Consider the following 22,046-nt stretch of genomic DNA (forward strand, 5'->3'; position numbering starts at 1 on the left):
ATAGGCGACTGCAGCCCAGGTGCGATTGATGGAACTCAGGAGTGATTGACGGAGCTTGCTAGCTCCGGAACAATTGATGTTTGCTCCGGAATCGACGAAGGCCGATAGTCACACGGATAGCAGCTAGCTAGCTGTGAGATCCGGGCATGAATGTCCAGAGAGCAGTCGAAATCCAGGGACATGGAGAGAAAAATTGGTCCGGTATGCTCCGCTCCGAGCCGCGCTGCGCCGTACAGAACTGGCGATAGACTTTCGAGCCAAAGGATAGCCGATGACCACAAACCGTGGTTAGCTGAACACCAACGACTTGCCAGTAAAGGAGCCAACTAGCTTCTGGATTAGCTTCTGGCTAGTTTCAGGCCAGCCTCCTGGAGTTTCTGGCTAGCTTCTTGGAGGATTACAGATCTGAGGTAAATAATACTTTTTTATAAATATACATTGGTGAGGCGGGTTGCAGGAGAGTGTTTTGAAGATGAGTTGATGGAAAATAAAAATAAAATGTATGTGAAAAAGTTGTAAATATATATATATACAGGACACGACAAGACGAGGACAAAAGACGTCTGAACTGCTATGCCACCTTGGAGAAGTTGTCTTCTTCTTGGTCCTGCATTCCGAATCCAACTTCCAAGATCAATATTCCCACAACTGTGGCCCTCTTAGAGATGAGGTGCATCGCAAAAGGAAACCTATGGAGCCCTATGGCTCCTGGTCAAAAGTAGGGCACTGTGTGGAGAATAGGATGCCATTTGGGACGCAGACATGTTCCTAATGGGGAAGGTTTGAGCCGTTCAAATCCTTTGAACTTCCAACGCTGTTTCGCGCTTCTTGATGATCAAGGTAGTCGGTTGTCACGCAATTCCTGCTTGTGTTATCAGATCCTGGCCTCCTACTGAGGAACGTTGAAAGAGAAACCACCTCCTGCCACTGTTAAGCCCGTTTGGTGCAGATGTGTGAGGTGAAGGTAGTCTGGCTGGTACCGATGTCGTTCTTTTCTGGCCTTAATGGCCATGTACTCTTATAGTCTCCACCTGGCACAGCCAGAAGAGGACTGGCCACCCCTCAGAGCCTGGCTCCTCTCTAGGTTTCATCCTAGGAGGCTTTTTAGGGAGTTTTTTTCTAGCCACCATGCTGTAAAAATGGCTTTATAATTAAATGTCATTGATTGATTGATTTTAAGGAATGTCACGTTAAAATGGGAAAGGAATTAAAGAGAAAGTAGGAAGTGAAATGAAGGAGATGTTTTCATGTTTCTTGCTTCGGAGGTTAATTGTTTTTTATATCAAAGAGGTGACAACTAATATACTGTACCTCAATGTTACATTCCATTTACTTTCACACGAGGGTTGTTTTTCAGGAATTTAAAAAAGGAAATGGGAAGTGAATTTCAGGAGATGTTTTCACCTCTGAGATTGCTTCGGCGATTTTTTAGATCAGAAGGTCAAAACCCTCCTTTGATACACCTCGTTAAATTCCCTTTTCAACTTTTTATGCGGCATTCCATTTACTTTTCACACACAGGTTGTTTTTCTGATTGTGCGTTTGATCATTCTCGCCGTCTCCCACCTTCTTTCACTCTAACAGATGTTGAGGTTCTCACGTTGTGCTCTGGTTTTCTTGATAGACTACTCTTCAGCCAGACATCTTTCTCGCCATTTCAGCCTTCACAAAGCCTCTCTTTGTGAGAGATGTTTTGAATCATTTGGAAGGTCTAGTAGACCTGGGCCAGTCCAATGGAATACCAAACCAATGTCTCAGAGTATTCCCTCAGAACCATACCAAACATGAATGTCCTGTCCTCTCTCTCTGTCTCTCTCTTTGTCTCTTTCTCTCCCTCCTCTCTCTCTTTCTGGCTCTTTCTTGCCCTCATCTCTTTCTTTCTCTCTCTCTTTCTGTCTCTTTCTCGCCCTCATCTCTTTCTTTCTGTCTCTTTCTCTCTTCCTCACCCTCCTCTCTTTCTTTCTGTCTCTTTCTCTCTTCCTCGCCCTCCTCTCTTTCTCTCTCTCTCTCTTTCTGTCTCTTTCTCTCTTCCTCGCCCTCCTCTCTTTCTCTCTCTCTCTCTTTCTCTCTTCCTCGCCCACCTCTCTTTCTCTCTCTCTTTCTGTCTTTTTTCTCTCTTCCTTGCCCTCCTCTCTTTCTCTCTGTCTCTTTCTCTCTTCCTCGCCCTCCTCTCTTTCTCTCTCTCTGAACTCCTTTCCATCCACTTCTTATTGCCCATAATCCAATGCCAAGCCACAAGCCTGTGTCTGCCCTGGCGTTGCCAAATAATTATTTAATTAAACAAACACGCGCACCTGTCTCCAGTGGGCAGTACGAGACGAGCGCCACGCTTTGGTTGGACCACCTGACACATTCCTCCTATCACCTCTTTTTAGGCTAAGCTGTCAATCAAAGAGAGAGAAAGACAGACAGTTTCAGCACTAAAGGAATAATGTTAGTAGTAGAGAAAGGAAAGGATTTCCCTAACTAAGCTGCATGGTCTCTGGGTAACCATATGACTAGTAAAATTACATTCAATGTATTTAAACCAGAGAGGGATAAGACACAGGCCTACAGTAAATAGTATAAATATGAATCATTCTTGGGCTGATCAGAGTGAATTAATTCCCCTGCTAATAAAGCCTGTCATAATCAATCACTGCATGAATTAAGTGTCTGGTTTAGAATATATTTGCTTAATATTAGCCTATATCATACATTTAGATAGGAGAGTAAAACGGCACTAGAGAACCAGTCTGCCTACCTCATAGGCCTACAGTGTGTCCTCAGCAAAGTATTCCACTTTTACTGGGTCTGGCCTGATAGTTGACACCTCTAGTTATTTATAACATCATGTTTCATATGCAGCGTCAGCATAGCAAGAGAGAAATGCTACCTCTCCTCTCGGTTTGCACTTTATCATCAATTGGAAACCACGCATTGATCCTAGGACCTGGAAAAAGAACACTGATCTAGATAAATCAGATAGATCTCACTAGGGCAGCAGGTAGCCTAGCGAATAGAGCGTTGGGCCAGTAACCGAAAGGTCGCTGTTTTGAATACCCGAGCCGACAAGGTGAGACATCTGTTTATGGGCCCTTGAGCAAGGCAGTTAACCTTCATTTGCTCCAGGGGTGCCATAATACTATGGCTGACCCTGTAAAACAACACATTTCCCTACATGGTGTATGTTTTTATTTTTATTTATTTATTTCACCTTTATTTAACCAGGTAGACTAGTTGAGAACAAGTTCTCATTTGCAACTGCGACCTGGCCAAGATAAAGCATAGCACAATAAAACATATACATTGTTTGCTACAATACCTCAAGGCAGTAGTTAAAAACACTTGCAACAAATGTATTCTTACAGGAGCACAGAAAATAGCCTGAGTTACTGTATACCAGTAAGTATAAGTATCATTTGACACTTTCCTATACAGGCTGCACGATACTGTCTAACTCGTTCATGCCATTTTTACTGAGCAATAATGATCAAATGAATCAATAACGGCTATTTAAAAACTACCAAATATTTAAATATTTCTGTTTTAAACTATAGATGTTTGGCAGCTGGTTATTGTAATGCTATTTGAGTTATTATTTCCTGAACCATGGATATACAGACTGACATTCAAAAGTAATGTGACTCACATTGACTACAGTAGCCTAGTTTAACAGTGATCGTAAAACGTGCATGTAAACATGGACAAATGACATGAAAAAGTGTTCTTCTATGTCTGAAAATAATATCACTTAAACTTGACTCACGGGGCCGCCCATGGGCTACCTATCCATTAGGACACGGCGCTATATAAAACGCTATTGAGAAGCACGCGTCAGAGAACCTGCGGTACAGCCTATCCGCAGCACTGGAATATTCCTCGCGCTCACTCTCTGGTCATGAAACTCCAATCAAACGGATTTAAAAGCGAGGAAGGCAATTCTGTTGGGAAGTTGTTGAACATTTGTTTTCGGAGAACAGTGGGGAATATGAACTCAATGGCATCATCCTGCCGAAGAGATATCATAGAACAATGGTTCTTCTTTTAGAGTACTTTTATTCTGCCCCACTCGGTTTAGGAAGACTTGTGAATGTGTTTCGTTTTCAACGGTTTCTTTGGATTATATAGATACCTGTATATCTATCTGCAATCTGGATTTAGAATAACACCGCGGACTATTCCGTTCACAGGGTGGACATCACCATTGACTGGAATTATTCATCCCTATCTGTAATGGTAATGTTATTCATTAAATATTTTCTTATCATAATTATTATGGCTTTTTATTTTTGTGTATGGCAACAGTATTAATAAAGGGTAAGCAAATGGACAGGTTTGGAAAAAAATAACCCTCCTCAAAGAAATGATGCTAAGAATGTTTCAGAGCCACAAAGACATGTCAGTGGTATGTTTGGCATGGTAGTGCATATTCAAAATAGCTAAACACACCGTCAACTCAATAATAATTACAGGGTGACTCGGTGATAAGGTCATCATTAGTCATTGAGTAGGGTGATTAGGATGATAGTGAAAGGTGAAAGGTCAACCCAGAAAATGTCTTTGGATGTTTTCTGTTTCATCCTCAGTGACTTGATACGAAATGTTGCATTTACCGTAAGGATGAGCTGTGCCTGGAGAACTGTTTTCCTCAAGTTTAGTGAGTATGTAGGTCTATTCATGACGCATATATGCATTTATGCTGAATGTAAACAGGTGCAAAACGACCTGTTGGGATTTGTTTTTACTATAGTAGAACAGACAATAATAGAATATAATTGAGTAGAATAGAACAGCGAGTTATTCAATGAGTTGGGTAGAATAATCTTGGCAGCATATATCACCTCTATCAGTGACATTAGACCAGTGAATAAAACAGACAGATCTGTATTAGAAACATAGCCTCTAGACTGTCTGCCACATCAATACAATATAGACACACGGTTGAAGCACAAACACATGTGTAGACTTGTCAGAAATGTGTGTTTTTGCTGAAGATGTATTGCTTGAAAGTCTACTTTTACACCAACGAACGCAGACCATTTGAGGCGGTTTAAAAAGAACCATCACCTCAATGTGATGTCCATGTTTCCATGCTTCCCAAAGACAAGTGTCAATGTGAGGAAACCATTTTGTCAAGAGAGAGAGACCGAGAACGTGTGTTGCCTGCCGCCTCCCTGATCTAGAATAGAGCCAGAGGGATTGAAGCTGCTCATGGAATGTGTCTCAATAGTTGTGTGCTTGTCAACAGGGAACTGTTATAACTTGCCCTTAGTTCTAACCCGTCAGCGGCGTATGACTAATGTACAACAGATTGTGTGATACAACAGAGAGTTTTTCAGCAGAAAAGTCATTACACCAGTGTGTGGAGACACTGCAGAATGGTTGTGTCTATATTTGTGTGCAGACAACCATCTGTCAGTTGTATCACAAAAATATCAGTTGTATCACAACTATTGTGTCAAATGCGTTGTTTTTCAATTGTACAACCGTAGTGTGAATTGAGCAGCTGTTTTGTGGGATTAGGTGGAAGCTGTCTCTAACCGCTGATACAGGATCAGATATTGTTTAATGATTCCTTAATAGTTATGTTGGGAATTGGGGTAGAATGAGCTGATCCTAGACCTGTGGTTAGGGGTTAGGCGTTATTACCTCAAATAAACATTTAAAATCAAGTAAAATCATCATTCGTCATGTACACAGTTTACAGCAGGTATAAAGGTTGAAGTGAAATGATTGCGTGATAGACGCTCAACATTGCAGTACAATATCAATAAAAAGTAAATACAAAATAATGAGTAATTAGAGGAAGGCAGTATTCATAGTAAAACTGATATGTACACAATATAATATACAGTATAGATAATGAATGTGTTATGTCAAGTAGGACTGTGTTACAAATATAAAGTGGAGAGTGTCTTGGTTGTGCAGTTGAATAAATGGTATATAATAGAACAGCAGTGTTAAGTGTGTGTGTGTGTGTGTGTGTGTGTTTATGTGTGCTTGTGTGTTTGTGCTTGTGTGTAAGGGTTGGATGTGTGGAGAATCAATGCAAACAGTATTGAAGGTACAGATGTTCTCTGAGGTGCAAATAGCTATTTTTTGTCAAGTTTAAGTTTAAAGGGGCTTTAAAGCATATTCTATCTATGTGGGTTAAATAGGACAGAGAACAGTGTGAATTTGGACACATCTGATTCTGTGGTGTCATTCATGAGTTCCTCATCGTCATGATATGTTATAGCTAGTAGTTAGCTAGATAGGGAAGAAGACATGTGTTGCTGAAACTTGAGAGTCTGAATTCCAGTATTGACTGTGTGTGTTTTCCATTTATATTGCTACCTATACGATGACCCCATTCCCCCATGTTACTTACAGGTCATTGAAGCCTGAAATACCACTATAATCATATTGTCTCTCTCCTTCTCTTCCCAGCCTCTCTCAGTGATGGGGTTCCTGACCTTCAAAGCCCAGTGATGCTAGCCATGAATCACTACAACCTCTCCGGGCCCCCGGGCGCCCTCGACCCCCTCTCCAACCTCAGCCAGTGGGACACGGATATGGTAGGTAGGCCAGATATTAGAGAAGTGGAACAGTAACCGGAAGGTCACTGGTTAAAGTCCCGGGGGCCAGAACTAGCTAACGGAGGGAGGCTGGTTTCACTTCTGTGTGTGTGTGTGTGTTTATGTGTGATGTCCGGTGGTCTGGATAAAATAAGACAGCACAAAGACACAGTTCAGATTGTGATTGGACATAAAGTTGTATTGCATATTGCATATTGTATAGGTGGAAATGGAGAGTCTGGCTCACCAGGGGAACCTCACCTCGGACAGGCCTATGTCCGGAGGCCCGATTGCAGCCGCTCTCTCCATGACCCTGGGCGTCATCTCCAACATCGTGGCTTTGTTCATCCTGGCCAACGCCTACTCCCACCAGCGCCGACGCTCCAAAGCCACCTTCCTCCTCTTCGCCAGCTCCCTGGTACTCACAGACTTTTTTGGGCACATCATCCCGGGAGCGCTGGTCCTCCGGCTTTACCTCTCCGGAGGGGTGTTCCCCGAGGCGGTCGCCGCTTCCTCAAACGGCTCGACCGACCCCATGTGCCAGTTCCTGGGTGGATCTATGGTGTTCTTCGGTCTGTGCCCGCTGTTCCTGGGCTGTGCGATGGCCGCCGAGCGCTGTCTGGGTGTCACGCAGCCACTGCTCCACTCCTCCTTAGTTACCACCACCCGTACCAAGCTGTCCCTCTCTGGTATCTGGCTGGTGGCCCTCTGCGTGGCCCTGCTGCCCTGTTTCCAGCTGGGTTCATACACCTACCAGCACCCCAACAGCTGGTGTTTTATCAAGGTCAGTAACCAGCAGCGTTGGGGTCAATTAGAATTGACAGCTGTCACTTCAGAAAGTGATTTTCATTTAAAAAAATGAAGAAACGGAAAAACGTTTGAAATAAATAGCTTATACTCCTCCGTTTATTAAGAAGTAATTAAAAAAGATGCTGTTTTTTATGTATTATTTATTGATTTAATTCAATTCGAGCCAGATACTGAGCTCCCCTAATGCTTTAGGTTGAACATTCTCAAAGTTCTATGGCAGTTATTTAAACAATGTGACGTTTAGTAAAACTACCACCATTAAAGTGAATGGGATTTTTTTGGAGGCACAAAAAGCTTCATAGAAATAACACTAGTGTACAATAAGACAGGCTAAAGTACAGAGTTATATACAACAACGACTAAATGTCTGTCTTCTCCTTCATCAAGGTCTTAGCTAACGACACCCAGGAAGCGGACGTAGCCTTTGTTACGCTCTTCTCCGGGCTGGGCCTGACGTCGCTGGGGGTGGCCCTGGTGTGTAACACCATCAGCGGGCTGACCCTGGTTCTGGCCAGGCTGAGACGGAGGCCATCGGGCTACTCATCGTCCCACAGTCACCGCTCAGTGGCCAAGAGCCATGATATAGAGATGGTGGTGCAGCTGGTGGGCATCATGGTCACGTCCTGTATCTGCTGGAGCCCTCTGCTGGTGAGTGGGACAACCTAGGACATGAACAAGTGTAGATGCTGATGCCACTGATTCCATCCACCACACCACGCCCGCTACACATCTAGAAAAAAGTCACCCAACAACTATTCCCTACGCCCGCTACACATCTAGAAAAAAAATCACCCAGCACAGGCCCCTTCAGTTTGATGCATTTGTACACTGAAAATACACAAGATAGTTTATTTTACACATAATTATTTGAAAGAAATCGAATTAGGCCGTCAATGCCCCATCCAAAAAAATAGGTTGCATGATGCTTCTGGATCAAAGTACAACAATGAACAATTATATCTCTTCTCTTTTGCCCCAGATCTTCGGGCTCATGTCGGTGATGCACTCCTATAGGGGCTCCATTGATAAAGCTGACATGGCCACCTACGAGACGTTGAATTTGATGGGCGTGAGGCTGGCTTCCTGGAACCAGATCCTGGACCCCTGGGTCTATATACTGCTACGTCGGGCCGTCCTCCGCAAGATCTACCTCATCACCAAGCGCCAGGCCGATTTGAATGGGAGTGTGCTCCGACGGTGGGAGGGGAACTCGTTTCAGAGCAAGAGCTCGGAAAACAGTCCCGTTAACAGGATATGAGATCATAACCAAGCGCCAGGCCGATTTGAAGGGGAGTGTGCTGCTATGCTGGGAGTGGAACCCCTTTCAGAGTAAAAGCTTGGAGAAGAATACAGTCAACAGGATATGACTGTGTGACCGACGGTGTTCGAGTGAATGCCAGAAGAAGACTGCATTAGCCCACTAAGCTAAAGCCTAGTATTGACCAGGGAGCCAAAGCAACTCTTTAGGTCTCAGGCAAGGTTACTCATCATGCAGCGAGCGTGGTCCTTGGTACTTGTGGTGGTCACCGACAGAAAAAGAGGACATTTCTGTTATCACGTATAGTGAAGGATACGATTCTCTGAAAAATGAGGATTACATGTTCTTCAGCCATGGCAGTATCTCTCAATCTTCTTTATCACAGTGACTGGCAAGCTAAGATCATCATCCTTTGGATATCTCTTAAATTAAAACTAGGAATTGAGTATGGACATACCTGGTGTCCGAGTACGGTCTATTGGACCAGTCAGTCTGCATTATCCCACAGACCGAGAGTTGGGAAACACAATACCCCACAGATGGAGAGTTGGGAAACACAATACCCCACACACAGAGAGTTGGGAAACACAATACCCCACACACGGAGAGTTGGGAAACACAATACCCCACACACGGAGAGTTAAGAAACACACTCGCATAGTGAGTAGGTCAAAGGCTTGAAGCGTATGAAGATGTGCAGCTATATCAGCAGGTTCATCTGAGAGATCAGAAGTTCAAAGCCTAGCTACATATCTTCATGAATAGAATGTAACGCAGAAGAATATCACAATTCATTCAACATATTGGATCTCATTTGTGGAACGTTACATTTGATTATTCTGAAGTCTGTTGGTTAAGGTTTAACAATGACATTTTAACATCATCGATGTCTAACGATTCCAGAACGACTCCAAGAAAACGGAGTTGTATGCTATGTAAATGTTATGCTAAGATTAAGATTGCTTGTTAAGTAAAAGGAGAACTACGATTTTTTCCTGAGCTTCTGATGTATAAAAATGCTACTTCATGTCAAATATTGAACAAGTTATAAATATTTATTGCTTTTCCTCAATTCTCTGGGGACGTGTAGAGAAGTTATGGAACGTAATTGAATGTGATGAAATAAAGAAGAATGTTTTGACTGAATTAGATACCGTTGTTGTCCTTTTTTTTCTCCTCTCCGCCAAGGTATTAAATACAGTATTACAATAATACAGTATGTTCAAACGGTGTACAGTATCCTGAATATACGGTGGAAAAACACACGATGCAAAGAAATCAAATGCTGCAGCCTGCTTACCGCCTACGTAGTTCTCTGAAAACTTTCCTCTCACATAACTGTATATTTGACACAGCTTTTAAATCATACATTTGGAGAAAGGCCAAAGTCAGCAAAACACCAAATTCCCAAAACACATGCAACAACACAAGCCAACCCAGCAAACCAGGACTGAGGGTCATCATAACACCTCATAAAACATCCCTGTTCAGTTCTAAGTCCAACACTTGATTTATTTATTTCTCAGGGCCCCGCAGTCTTGTCTACAATTCATATATTCTGTCTGACTTGGTCTTTTTTCATTCAAATGATAAGATGCTGGAAACTATGCTCGAAATGTGATTCCCATGGGACAAGAGCAAGAAAGGAATGCTGGTTTAGAGTCAGTAAATTAAATAGCAAATTATATCGACCATGGCAGTCAATAAATAACACTCATAGTTCTTTCCTATAAAATGTTTGACTCCAAGCCACACTGAATAAAATTGTGGTAGCCACGTATGTACAATTGAAGTCGGAAGTTTATATACACTTAGGTTGAAGTCATTAAAACTAGTTTTTCAACCACTCCACAAATTTCTTGTAAACAAACTATAGTTTTGGCAAGTCAGTTAGGACATCTACTTGTGCATGACATAAGTAATTTTTCCAACAATTGTTTACAGACAGAATATTTCACTTATAATTCACTGTATCACAATTCCAGTGGTTCAGAAGTTTACATACACAAATTTGACTGTGCCTTTAAACAGCTTGGAAAATTCCAGAAAATGATGTCATGGCTTTAGAAGCTTCTGATAGGCTAATTGACATAATTTGAGTCAATTGGAGGTGTACCTGTGGATGTATTTCAAGGCCTACCTTCAAACTCAGTGCCTCTTTGCTTGACATCATGGGAAAATCAAATGAAATCTGCCAAGACCTCAGAAAAGTCTGGTTGATCTGTGGGAGTAATTTCCAAATGCCTGAAGGTACCACGTTCATCTGTACAAACAATAGTATGCAAGTATAAACACCATGGGACCACGCAGCTGTCATACTGCTCAGGAAGGAGAAGCTCAGGAAGGAGATGAACGTACTTTGGTGCGAAAAGTGCAAATCAATCACAGAACAACAGCAAAGGACCTTGTGAAGATGCTGGAGGAAACAGGTACAACAGTATCTATATCCACAGTAAAAAATAGTCCTAAATCGACGTAACCTGAAAGGCTGCTCAGCAAGGAAGAAGCCACTGCTCAAAAAGCGCCATAAAAAAAGCCAGGCTACGGTTTGCAACTGCACATGGGGACAAAGATTGTATTTTTTTGAGAAATGTCCTCTTGTCTGATGAAACAAAAATAGAACTGTTTGGCCATAATGACCATAGTTATGTTTGGAGGAAAAAGGGGGAGGCTTGCAAGCAGAAGAACACCATCCCAACTGTGAAGCACGGGGGTGGCAGCATCATGTTGTGGGGTGCTTTGCTGCAGGAGAGACTGGTGCACTTCACAACATAGATGCCATCATGAGGATGGAAAATCATGTGGATATATTGAAGCAACATCTCAAGACATCAGTCAGGAAGTTAAAGCTTGGTCGCAAATGGGTCTTCCAAATGGACATTGGCCCCAAACATACTTCCAAAGTTGTGGCAAAATGGCTTAAGGACAACAAAGTCAAGGTATTGGAGTGGCCATCACAAAGCCCTGACCTCAATCCCATAGAAAAATTGTGGGCAGAACTAAAAAAGTGTGTCTGACCAAGAAGGCCTACAAACCTGACTCAGTTACACCAGCTCTGTCAGGAGGAATGGAGAACATCTGAAATAAATAATTCTCTCTCCTTAATTCTGACATTTCACATTCATAAAATAAAGTGGTGATCCTAACTGACCTAAGACAGGGAATTGTTACTAGGATTAAATGTCAGGAATTGTGAAAAACTCAGTTTAAATGTATTTGGCTAAGGTGTATGTAAACTTCAGAATTCAACTGTATCTCCACCAGTTTGGATATCTCAAATAACACCTGGCTGTCACCTACGGTAGGCCTAGATATGGCCTACAGTAGGTGGCAGCCAGGTGTTATTTGAGATATCCAAACTGGTGGAGAGAGTGCTGGATAAAGTGAAGGCTGTGAGGATCACGAGAGCCGGGCTTGTTTAGATTTGTTGTGTTTCTGCATGTGTTGCGTCTCACCCAATTTGATAAGTTTGAAGTGTCGTGTGTTTCTCTTCGGAATCGGGCACCCCTCAAGGGAGTTATAGCTGGCATCTCGTGAGAAGTTGATTCTGAAGAGATTAAAAATATTCCTGGAGTGATTGATGCACATCGGATGAATTGTGTGATGAATGGTGAAAAAGTAAAGAGTTTATCTGTTCTTTTATTTGTTGATATGGAGACTCTCCCTACTCAAGTGCAGTTGGGGTATATAAACTACAGTGTCAGCGCATTTATCCCAAGACCAATGGAGTGTGGCCATTGTAAAGCTTTTGGTCATGTTTCAAGTGTTTGCAGAAGGGAGAAGCCGAGATGTCCAAGTTGTGGAAAAGATCAGATCATGTGTTTTAAAAGTGAGGAAAATGTGACATGTTGCAATTGTGGTGGGAACCATGAAGCTAAGAGAATGAGGTGGCCAAATTCAGGACTGTCCAGAACATTTCATATGCACCTGGTGTTGTTGGATTCTTCATCTGTGGGACAATGGCGGACTACAACCACTAAAGGTGTATTGCCGCCACCCACTGGTTGAGTTGAAGAACCAAAACAATGTAAAAAAAAAAGAAAACGTCATTATTGCGCGACACCGCGCAGCTCCACGCCCCCAAACAGCGCGACATTACCGTGCCTCCTTCCTTCTCAGGTGAGTGTTTTTAACGATATAGAAAAGGTTGTTGCTTTAGTGTTTGTAAATTAACACAGACGTTCTGCTAGCGATGCATTTAATTGCAGTTATGTGCTGAATTAAACGTCAAAAATATAGTAGCTTACCTTGCTAACCACAGCATCTGGTACTGTCTCTGATCTGGTAGTATCATGCTAGCTATCTTGCCATAAAAATGGCGTCGGCACCGCAGGTTGAAAACAAATTCTGTTAGCCCAATTGGTTTGCAGCGTGTTTAATTTAGTTTTAAAACCAAATTACCAAAAGCTGTATGGACAGCTGCTTACACATTTGGTGGTAAACAAACAGTTAGTTAGCATAGTTTACCTACACTTCGATTTTTAAATTGTATATATTACCTGCACGTTTTTGTGCAACTGCCTGGTATGTTTACGGATGTTAGCAAGGTAGTTACCGCAGGGATGTCACGTGTTGTACAAGCCTGCCGTACGTCACACTAAAGTTTCACCAAATGTTCTTATACAAACGGTATATAGTTTCCTTTGCCATGTGTTTATCATGAGGTGGTGCATTGTAGAGAGAGTGATTTTCAGTGTTTCTGTTACCATGGCTACAGCAGGTGTCACACAGGTGGCAGTTAAAAGACAAGCTCATGGCTATGGCAGCAGAGCCAGTGCCAGATGCAGTCTGGGACGAACGCCAGGCCTATGAAGAGCTCCTGTACTGGGACAGCCTGATACAGCGAGGCCATCGCCTGCTACCACACGACTTTGACAGGTACTGTATCGCTCCAGGGTGAAGTTTCAATGAGGTCCAGCTCTAGGGTCCACATCCCAATCCTAACCTTAAAGGAAAACTCCACCTAAAATTATATTTGGCGATTTGTTTTATTAGTCCATTGTTGATATAGTCCCAAAGTGTTTTGCATGTCAGAAATATAGAGTTTTCCAGACAAAAACATTCAAAATACATAAATATAGCCAGTATGATGGATTTGCATTATATGGTGCAAAATGCATCATACCGGCTGTATTTATGTATTTTGAAAGTTATATGTCTGAAAAACTCTTAATTTACTCTTACTCCACCTGGTTAGAATAATGTTACATTAGGACAACTACAATGTAGTATTTCTACACACAAGGCATTTCAATTCTCTCTAAATGTTGCACGAATCTCTGCCAAAATTGGTCGATGTTGAATCTACAGAGGTAAACTTAGTACTGTAATTGGTTTCTATTCTAACTACTTTGTCTCTCTCCCCTCCCAGATATGAGGAGCTACGCTACTGGTATGACTGTCTCTGTTACGAGGAGGAGCTGAGGCAGTACGATGAGTACATCGCAGCCATACAGGAGATTGAGGAGAACCGACCCCAAACTGAGGTTCAAACTTCCACCTCGACCGTTTCTCTCCACGTCAATACAAATTCCCTGTGTGTGTGAATGTAGCGCGGGCTAATGCCTGTCACCTCCGAATGAACACAAGGATTGGAGAATCAGAATTATCCTTAGGTGTTGTGTTGAATTCTACTTGAATTCACCTGTACAGCACAGGAGGCTGGTGAGAGGAGGCTGGTTCATTATAATGGCTGGAATGGAGTGAATGGGATGGTATCAAGCACTTGGAAACTGTTTGATGTGTTGAATACCATTAACTCTGTTCTAGCCATTACTATGAGCCGTCCTCCCCTCACCAGCCTCCTCTGCGGTGCATACTGTTTATAGGCCAACACGAGCAGCCAATTGCACCTACTTTGATATGTTGGACAAATGGTCCTATGATTTGTTTCCAACATGATGGCCATTAATAAAATATTTTATTTCCCCTCTTGCTAAGAGGCATGTAATTGCAGAAGTTGTAGATGATACAGTAACTATAATTTTCCAGTCACAGTTTTTCCCCTCGGTCTATTTGTACTTACTAGTCATACTGGTTTTCCAGATCATTCACACACATCCTATTCCATTGGAACAAATGAAAGCAGTGCTTAGGGCTGGCTCGGTAACTGTATAACCGTGTAACTGACGATTATGGATGAAGACTGCCATGAAAATAAAATAACTGTTTAATACCATAATGTTTTATTTAAAGTTAACGAACTTTACCCAAAAGCATTCAAGTAAAATAAGCCTGCTTCACATCTAACAGCCAATATAAGGAGGGACTAGAGACAAAACTAGCCTGTTTTAGAATTTTGTGCTGTGGAACGAACAGCTGTCTAAAGATGGCTGGGCATTCAAAAAGGCAAGACGCCCGGTTGATTTATTACAATAAGAACATAGATTTCAGTTTTCCTTTATAAATTGTTTTCTTACTGTGTGCCCAACTGACCACGACCCACATCTCACGTACCCTTTTCCATCTTACCTTCTCTCTTCCAGGCCCCTCCGGTGCGCACGCCTCCCATGCGTATCTTTGTGAGCGACGACCGCCACATGATGGCGAAGCACGCGGCGGTGTACCCATCTTCTGAGGAGCTGGAGGCGGTGCAGACAGTCATCTCCCACGTGGAGTGTGCCCTCAAGACCGTCTCCGACCTGCTGGATGTGGAGGCCGGAGTCGGTGTGGCGCCTGTACCTGTGGAGGGGGCAGAGAAGAGGTAAGAAAGACTGATCAAAGACCCTGGTACTGCAGGACCTATGCCAGGCGGTGTCAGAGGAAAGCCCATAAAATTGTCAGAGACTCCATTCAGCCAAGTCATAGACTGTTCTCTCTGCTATCGCATGGCAAGCGTTACCGGAGCACCAAGTCTAGGACCAAAAAGCTCCTCAACAGCTTCTACCCCCCTCCCCCCTTTTGTACACTGCTGTTTATGATCTGTGCATAGTCACTTCACTATGCACTTCATCTGTGCATAGTCACCCACCTATGTGTACAAATTACCTCAACTAACCTGTACAGCCGCACACTGACTTGGTACCAGTGCCCCCTGTATATAGCCTCGTTATTGTGTTACTTTTTATTATTACTTTTTACTTTAGTTAATTTGGTAAATATTTTCTTAACTCTTCTTGAACTGCACTGTTGGGCTTGTAAGTAAGCATTTCACATTAAAGTCTACACTTGTTGTATTCGGCGCATGTGACAAATAAAGTTTGATTTGATTTGTTTGGAAACGCTTCCTTCATCATTTCCTTGTTAAGCACAGATTGATACATGATTGGATAGCAGAGAGCAGGATTAACATCCTATTACTTTCACTAATCCAAGCAATTAAGATATGTGACTCTTAGGCTGCAGGTAACCTAGTGGTTAAGAGCGTTTCGTCAGTAACCGAAAGGTCGCTGGTTCGCATTCCCAAGCCGACTAGGTGAAAAATCTGGTGCTCTTGAGCAAGGCACTTAACCCTAATTGCTCCTGTAAGTCATTCTGGATAAGAGCGTCTGCTAAAAGTCTAAAATATCATGAATACTTCAATATAGGAAGGCAAGATGCATTTTTAGAGAGCGAGAGAAAGTGAAGGATAACAGTATATCTAATCCTGGATATGTGTGCTTCTTCATATCTTGTAGAATTACTTATTGCATTTGTCTCTGAATAAGCATTTCCTTGGTTCTCCCTCAACTGTCCCAGTGAGGTGGCTCCCCCTCCAGAGCGTATCCTACGTGGGGTGATGAGGGTGGGCCTGGTGGCCAAGGGCCTGCTGCTGAAGGGAGACATGGACCTGGAGCTGGTGCTGCTCTGCACTGAGAAACCCACCGTCACCCTGCTCAAGAAGGTGGCTGAGAACCTCTCCACCCAGATTGAGGTAGTGTATCTATTTCGTTGAACCTTTACTCAACCAGGAAGTCCCATTGCGCTCAGAAGACCTCTTTCCCAATGGAGACCGATATCCTTCGATGATGTTAACATTGTCTCTCTTTGGTAATTTTGAAGTGAGAGTATGAGAGGGACTGAGAGAGTTGCAATAGGACCTATATTTAAAAAGGTATTTTTGGTTGTGAAAGGTGCTGCCTCTATGCTAATATTGTCTCTCTTTCTGTACTGTAAGCCAAAATCCTAACTGATTTATTTTCCCATCATTCCAACTCTACTAAAGCTCGTCACAGAGGACAAGTATGAGGTCACCCAGATCCCAGAGGAGGCGGAGATTGTGATCAAGAGCATCAAGGAGCCCGTCCTGACCCTAACCATTCACCTGACCTCCCCCATGATACGCATGGAGGCTGAGCCAGAGGGTGCCGGAGCTACCACCCCCTGGAGGAACCACCTGGAGGTATGACCCCCCCAGGGACCAGCCTCCAACCTGGCCAGGAGGCTGGGACTACCCAGCACTACCACGGCTGTGTTCAGGGCACAGCGTTGTGGGACGTCTCAGATAGAAATATGATGTAGAGATCTATTTGTGATAGATATGTGCACCAATAGATATTATGTGTGATACTTCTATCTGCAATGTTCCACAACATTGTGCTTTGCTGAATGTAGGCAGCGCTGGACTGCACTTAACAGCAGGCAACTTCAGATCAGCTACAGCAACAGCTGATAATCTATGTGTTACTATTCACTTAAAGCATGTTACCGTGCAGCTCCCTACTGATCCATACACTGAGACACCATTTTAAATACCTGATCAGTCAATATAGAGATTAGTGGAACCTGCACAGTGGCTGCTTTAGAACCGATGCCAGTGAACAAACAATCTGATTGGTTCTTCACTGGAGCTCGGAGTTCTTCTATTCGCTGTAATTATTTAACAAAACGGCGACAATCTTCATCGCTACAATGCCTCTTTTAGTCGTTAATAATGCATTGTGTAATAATGTGATTTTAATAACAGTAATGTACGACTTAATTTACAGTTAATTGTATTGTTCAAGTTAAGAAATGAAGGCTTTTCTGAGAATGCCAGCCAATGCGCGGATATAGATTTGATTGCATGTGTTTTTAATGCAGAACAGTGTAACGTGAGGTTCGTATTGCAGCAAAACTGATCGGCATGACAGGTAATGTTTTTGGACCCTTCCTTTGACCTGCCTGGTTGAGGAAAGGATATGGAAGGGAAAGTGTATGTGAGAGAGCAATATGTGTGTGTGAGTGAGTAATGCATGGGGGTGTATGTGAGAGAGGCAAAGGGGATGAATGTGATCTAATTAAAAGTCAGGAAAAGGGCATTTTGAGTTCAATCCGCTTTAGTAGCTACGTCCTCCAAGAGAATGGCCTTGTCTTGGATCAAGGCCAGATTTGGTTGCTGGGGGAAGCCAAGCTGAAGCCAAGCAGTTATCAGTTTTGCTGCAGTACCGAGCCGACCACAAATGCATTCTGATTCCAACTGCCTTGTACAGTAATTCCAAACCTGATTGATTCTCTCTTACTAAGCCTTCTAGTGTGTCAGTTTTTAGGGACGCTGGACCTTTGACCAACTGGCCTCTCATTCTGTCTCGGAAAGGTGCAGAGCAGCATGACCCAGTTAAGGGGTACTAAGACTAGGCTTCATTAAGACTAAGAAATCCCCCCAGCAAAACCTTATATTGAGAAATATTATGCTCTGGTACCCACTGTGAATCTGATGGCTAGAGTACACTCTCATCACTTAGACCTAGCATAGAGTTTTTTGCTACAGGGTGGGTGGGTGGGTAAATCCATTCTCTATAAATGCGGGGAGTCCCCTTCAATCAAATTTATTCATAAAGCCCTTTTTACACCAGCCGATGTCACAAAGTGCTGTACAGAAACCCAGTCTAAAACCCCAAACAGCAAGCAATGCAGATGTAGAAGTCCTTGTCCTGCCTTGGGAAAAGCTACCTCCTCCCCAAGCCTCGAGACAGAAACCCCCCTTGGTCAAACCGTACCTTGTCTTCTTATCCCACCCATCGACCAATAGAAAAGCTAACGGTCGACAGCGATGCGCCGGCGGACGTTCTGGACAGGCAGAAATGCCTAACTGCCTTGGCATCTCTCCGCCACGCCAAGTGGTTCCAGGTTTGCATCCCGTCTTTACTTGTCAAATAAAGTGTTCAAATGTGCCTTTTTATTCTGCCTTGTCCCATAATGAGTTGTGAGTTTGTATGCTCTCACAATGCCTCATTGTTTTCTATGATTTCATTCTGTCTTCCTTGGAACTATATTGCTGTTATTTGCTAGTACAACTGATATTGTAGCTACGTTGTTTTTAAGGGTCCCTACACACTATGTCACCATCACTCGTTTAGAGGGGTTGGGTTAAATGCACATTTAGTTTGAGTACATTAAGTTGTGCAGCTGACTAGGTATCCCCTTTCCCTCCTAATTAAGTGTTTGGCTCCAATGGTATATTGGAGGAATACTGCACTAACCTTCCTATGCTACCTCTGGGTGCAATATTCCTGTTGACTCAGTACTTACACAACTGGTTCAATTCGACTCGTATCAGGCTTTTCCTTTATGCTGTCCAGGAATATTAGCCTCGTGAGCTGCCTGCATCATGTAAGCTCGCGGGATCATGTGGCTCGCGAGGCTACTGGAATATTGCACCCCTTTTATTTATTTAATTTGCCAGTGCTCTAGGTAGGTAGGTAGGTAGGTAGGTTGTTGGATATCGCACTCTTTTTGACTCCGCTCGGCCCGTGCTTGTCTCTCTCAGGCTAAGGTCAACGACCTGAAGTCGGCCGCCATCGTGATCCGTATCATGAGAGACCTGTGTAACCGCGTCCCCACCTGGGCTCCACTCAGAGGATGGGTGAGTCAAGTCAAACTACTATAATACATGTAATATTGACTATAATGATATACATGTCATACATTAAATTATTACATTGGGTGGCAGCGGTGGGCTCCAGGTCTGAACTAGATTCATTATCTACTGTTCTCTCTCTGTTCTGTCAAGCCTTTAGAGCTGCTGTGTGAGAAGGCCATTGGAACATGCGATCGGCCAATGGGAGCAGGAGAGTCTTTCCGCAGAGTTCTTGAGTGCTTGGCGTCTGGAATCCTGATGGCCGGTAAGTCTTTTATCCCTAAAGACCTGTATTGGGTAAATAGAGAAAATAGAGCTTAGTCTTGCAGAACACCTCTCAGAACAATGTAGAAATGACGTCCACCAAATTAAACTAATTCAAATGTTCTTCTGTTGTTCAAAGATGGTCCGGGTATCAAGGACCCTTGTGAGAAGGAGAAGGTGGACGCCATCAGCCACCTGGACACTCAGCAACGTGAGGACATTACACAGAGTGCCCAGGTAAAACAGGCTTCAGTTTGATTCGGTTAGGTGAAATTTTTATGCCTATAACGTTCCAGGTAGAATTGTAACAAATGGAGCTGACATGATTCCCTACTCTACTTGAAAAACGATAATATCTGTTCTACACAAGATTTTTTTCGCTGAAAGTTCTGTTATGTTGCGTCCTTAACACGCCCCAGATAGAATATCAATTGTGTTATTCTCTCCCATGTGCTTCCTTTTGTGATTGACTGTGTTCTATGTTTGTTTTTCCCTGTCAGCATGCCCTAAGGTTGTCTGCGTTCGGACAGCTGTACAAGGTGCTAGGGATGGATTCCCTGCCTGCCAGGGAACCAAGGAGGACCATAGGACCAGGTCTCAGAAACTACGGTTGTTAGTATCTCCTCCGTTTTTGGCGATCTTCCTGGCCTGTCCCATGCTTCTCAAATGTGACTTTCATATCAGCTGTCTAGTAGTAGTCTTGATGTGTTGTGAATTTGAACTTTTCCTGAACCTTGTCCCTTTTCTATGTCCCTACCAGCTCAGATCCTGGCCAGTTCCACCTACCCTCCCAAGAGACCTCATGATGCCGCGGACAAAGGGGGAGATGACAGCAAGAAGAGGAAGTCTCAGAAGTTCCAGAAATATCCAAAATTTCCTAGGAAGTCGTGTATGTATCCGAAGTGGTCTTCGAATGGGATATTTCGTAGCTATTTTACCATTGAGGCTCTTTCTGAGGAGGTTACATTTGTTCCTGTTCTGATATGCTCTCTTCCTCTTTCTCCCCCATCTATCTCTTTCTCACTATCTCTCCCTGTCTCTCTTTCTGTCACCCTCCCTTCCCCCAGCCACAGAAGAGAAGCCCGGGGACTCTCCTATGGCCATGAACGCCCTGATGCGTCTCAACCAGCACAAGCCTGGTCTGCAGTACCGTCTGACGGGTCAGAGCGGTCCAGTGCACTTCCCGGTGTTCACCATGTCTGTAGACGTGGACGGCGATACATACGAGGCCTCAGGGCCGTCCAAACGCACCGCCAAACTCCACCTAGCTGCCAAGGTAAGGGGTTGTATGCCTAGGCGAAAACATGCTAGCTGTACCAATAGACTTCCAGTCATTGCGCTAACACTAGTTAGCATTAGCGTGCAAATCTACCTGCAAGTTCCTTCATACTGCACGTAGAAATGGTATCCACGACACATCTCGCACTATCCCTTTTAAGATGATGGTTAACTGGTACAACACAAGATGGTCCCTGGAATCAAATGTTACTCTCTTTGAAAGAAAGAGTAGTGTTTCTCCTCTCTCTGTAACCTTTGCTTGCTTTCATCAAAGTGTTATGTCGTTGTTCTCCAAGAATGTAATCCACTGGTTTTGCATTGAATGCCTTGTCGTCTGTATCGACTCTGTTTATAATGGCTGCCGTCCACCAAGTCCTCTCTCTCCCTGCCCGTCTCAGGTCCTGCAGAAGTTGGGCCTGCCCACTGGGCGGATGTGAAGATTGAACCAGGCGAAGAGGGAGGAGCCAACGTACCATCCACACCTACAGCAAGTGATGCGTCCATGGCATCTGACGAGGTAGTCATTCTCTCTATGTTCTCTGGCTTTTCCCTGTTACTTTTTTAATGGTTGACTTAACATACTTTCATAAAGCAGCACAAAGCATTGCTACTGTACCTGTAGACTTCCAGTCATTGCGCTATCGATAGTTAGCATTAGCTTGTGAAACCACCACTTCCTTCCTTCCTACTGCATGTAACAACATAAAAAATGGTATCCGTGAGTTTATCTGCCTCTGGGTACGTAGAACAAGGTCTTAAATGCCAGAATCTCACAGTATACTTTCATAAAGCACTTATGTTGCAATAGAGTTGTTGTTGATGATGTACATTGGACTTGACTGTTCTGCTATGTCTTCCATACTATCAGAACGGTCCCATCCTCACTAAGCACGGGAAGAACCCAGTGATGGAGCTGAACGAGAAGAGACGCAGCCTGAAGTACGAGCTCTCTGCTGAGACCGGGGGCAGCCATGACAAGTGCTTCGTCATGGAGGTCAGTCAGTGGCAGATGGGCGGGGGTTTGCACGTTTGGGACAATTCTATTGATTCATTCCGCAAGGATTTGGAAACTACAGTAGATGAATAACCAGTAAGGTCGGGGCTCATATCAACAAAGCATCTCAGAGTAGAAGTAGTGATC

General features: G+C 43.5%; 2 protein-coding genes across 3 annotated transcripts; both read left to right on the plus strand.

Annotated features, from left to right (window-relative positions):
• Nucleotides 1-3,803: 3,803 nt before the first annotated feature.
• On the plus strand, nt 3,804-9,758 carry LOC116375297 (prostaglandin E2 receptor EP1 subtype). Of its 2 annotated transcripts, none has more exons than XM_031832397.1 (5): nt 3,804-4,218; nt 6,412-6,539; nt 6,763-7,323; nt 7,737-7,997; nt 8,329-9,758. In XM_031832397.1, the coding sequence occupies exons 2-5, from the start codon at nt 6,453-6,455 to the stop codon at nt 8,605-8,607; spliced, it is 1,188 nt and encodes a 395-aa protein (XP_031688257.1). In that variant the 5' UTR covers nt 3,804-4,218; nt 6,412-6,452; the 3' UTR covers nt 8,608-9,758. The 2 variants fall into 2 exon arrangements, with proteins under 2 accessions (XP_031688257.1, XP_031688251.1); XM_031832391.1 differs by lacking the exon at nt 3,804-4,218 and adding an exon at nt 4,279-4,639.
• Nucleotides 9,759-12,629: 2,871 nt separating this feature from the next.
• Nucleotides 12,630-21,909, plus strand: LOC116375299 (interleukin enhancer-binding factor 3 homolog). Its single transcript, XM_031832400.1, has 15 exons — nt 12,630-12,726; nt 13,325-13,485; nt 13,979-14,093; nt 15,093-15,310; nt 16,285-16,459; nt 16,751-16,897; nt 18,541-18,633; nt 19,274-19,369; nt 19,517-19,628; nt 19,767-19,864; nt 20,128-20,239; nt 20,388-20,516; nt 20,695-20,903; nt 21,304-21,422; nt 21,774-21,909. The coding sequence occupies exons 2-14, from the start codon at nt 13,361-13,363 to the stop codon at nt 21,340-21,342; spliced, it is 1,668 nt and encodes a 555-aa protein (XP_031688260.1). The 5' UTR covers nt 12,630-12,726; nt 13,325-13,360; the 3' UTR covers nt 21,343-21,422; nt 21,774-21,909.
• The last annotated feature ends 137 nt before the right edge of the window (nt 21,910-22,046 follow it).

The sequence above is a fragment of the Oncorhynchus kisutch genome, linkage group LG1, assembly GCF_002021735.2.
Source record: "Oncorhynchus kisutch isolate 150728-3 linkage group LG1, Okis_V2, whole genome shotgun sequence".
NCBI lineage: Eukaryota > Metazoa > Chordata > Actinopteri > Salmoniformes > Salmonidae > Oncorhynchus > Oncorhynchus kisutch.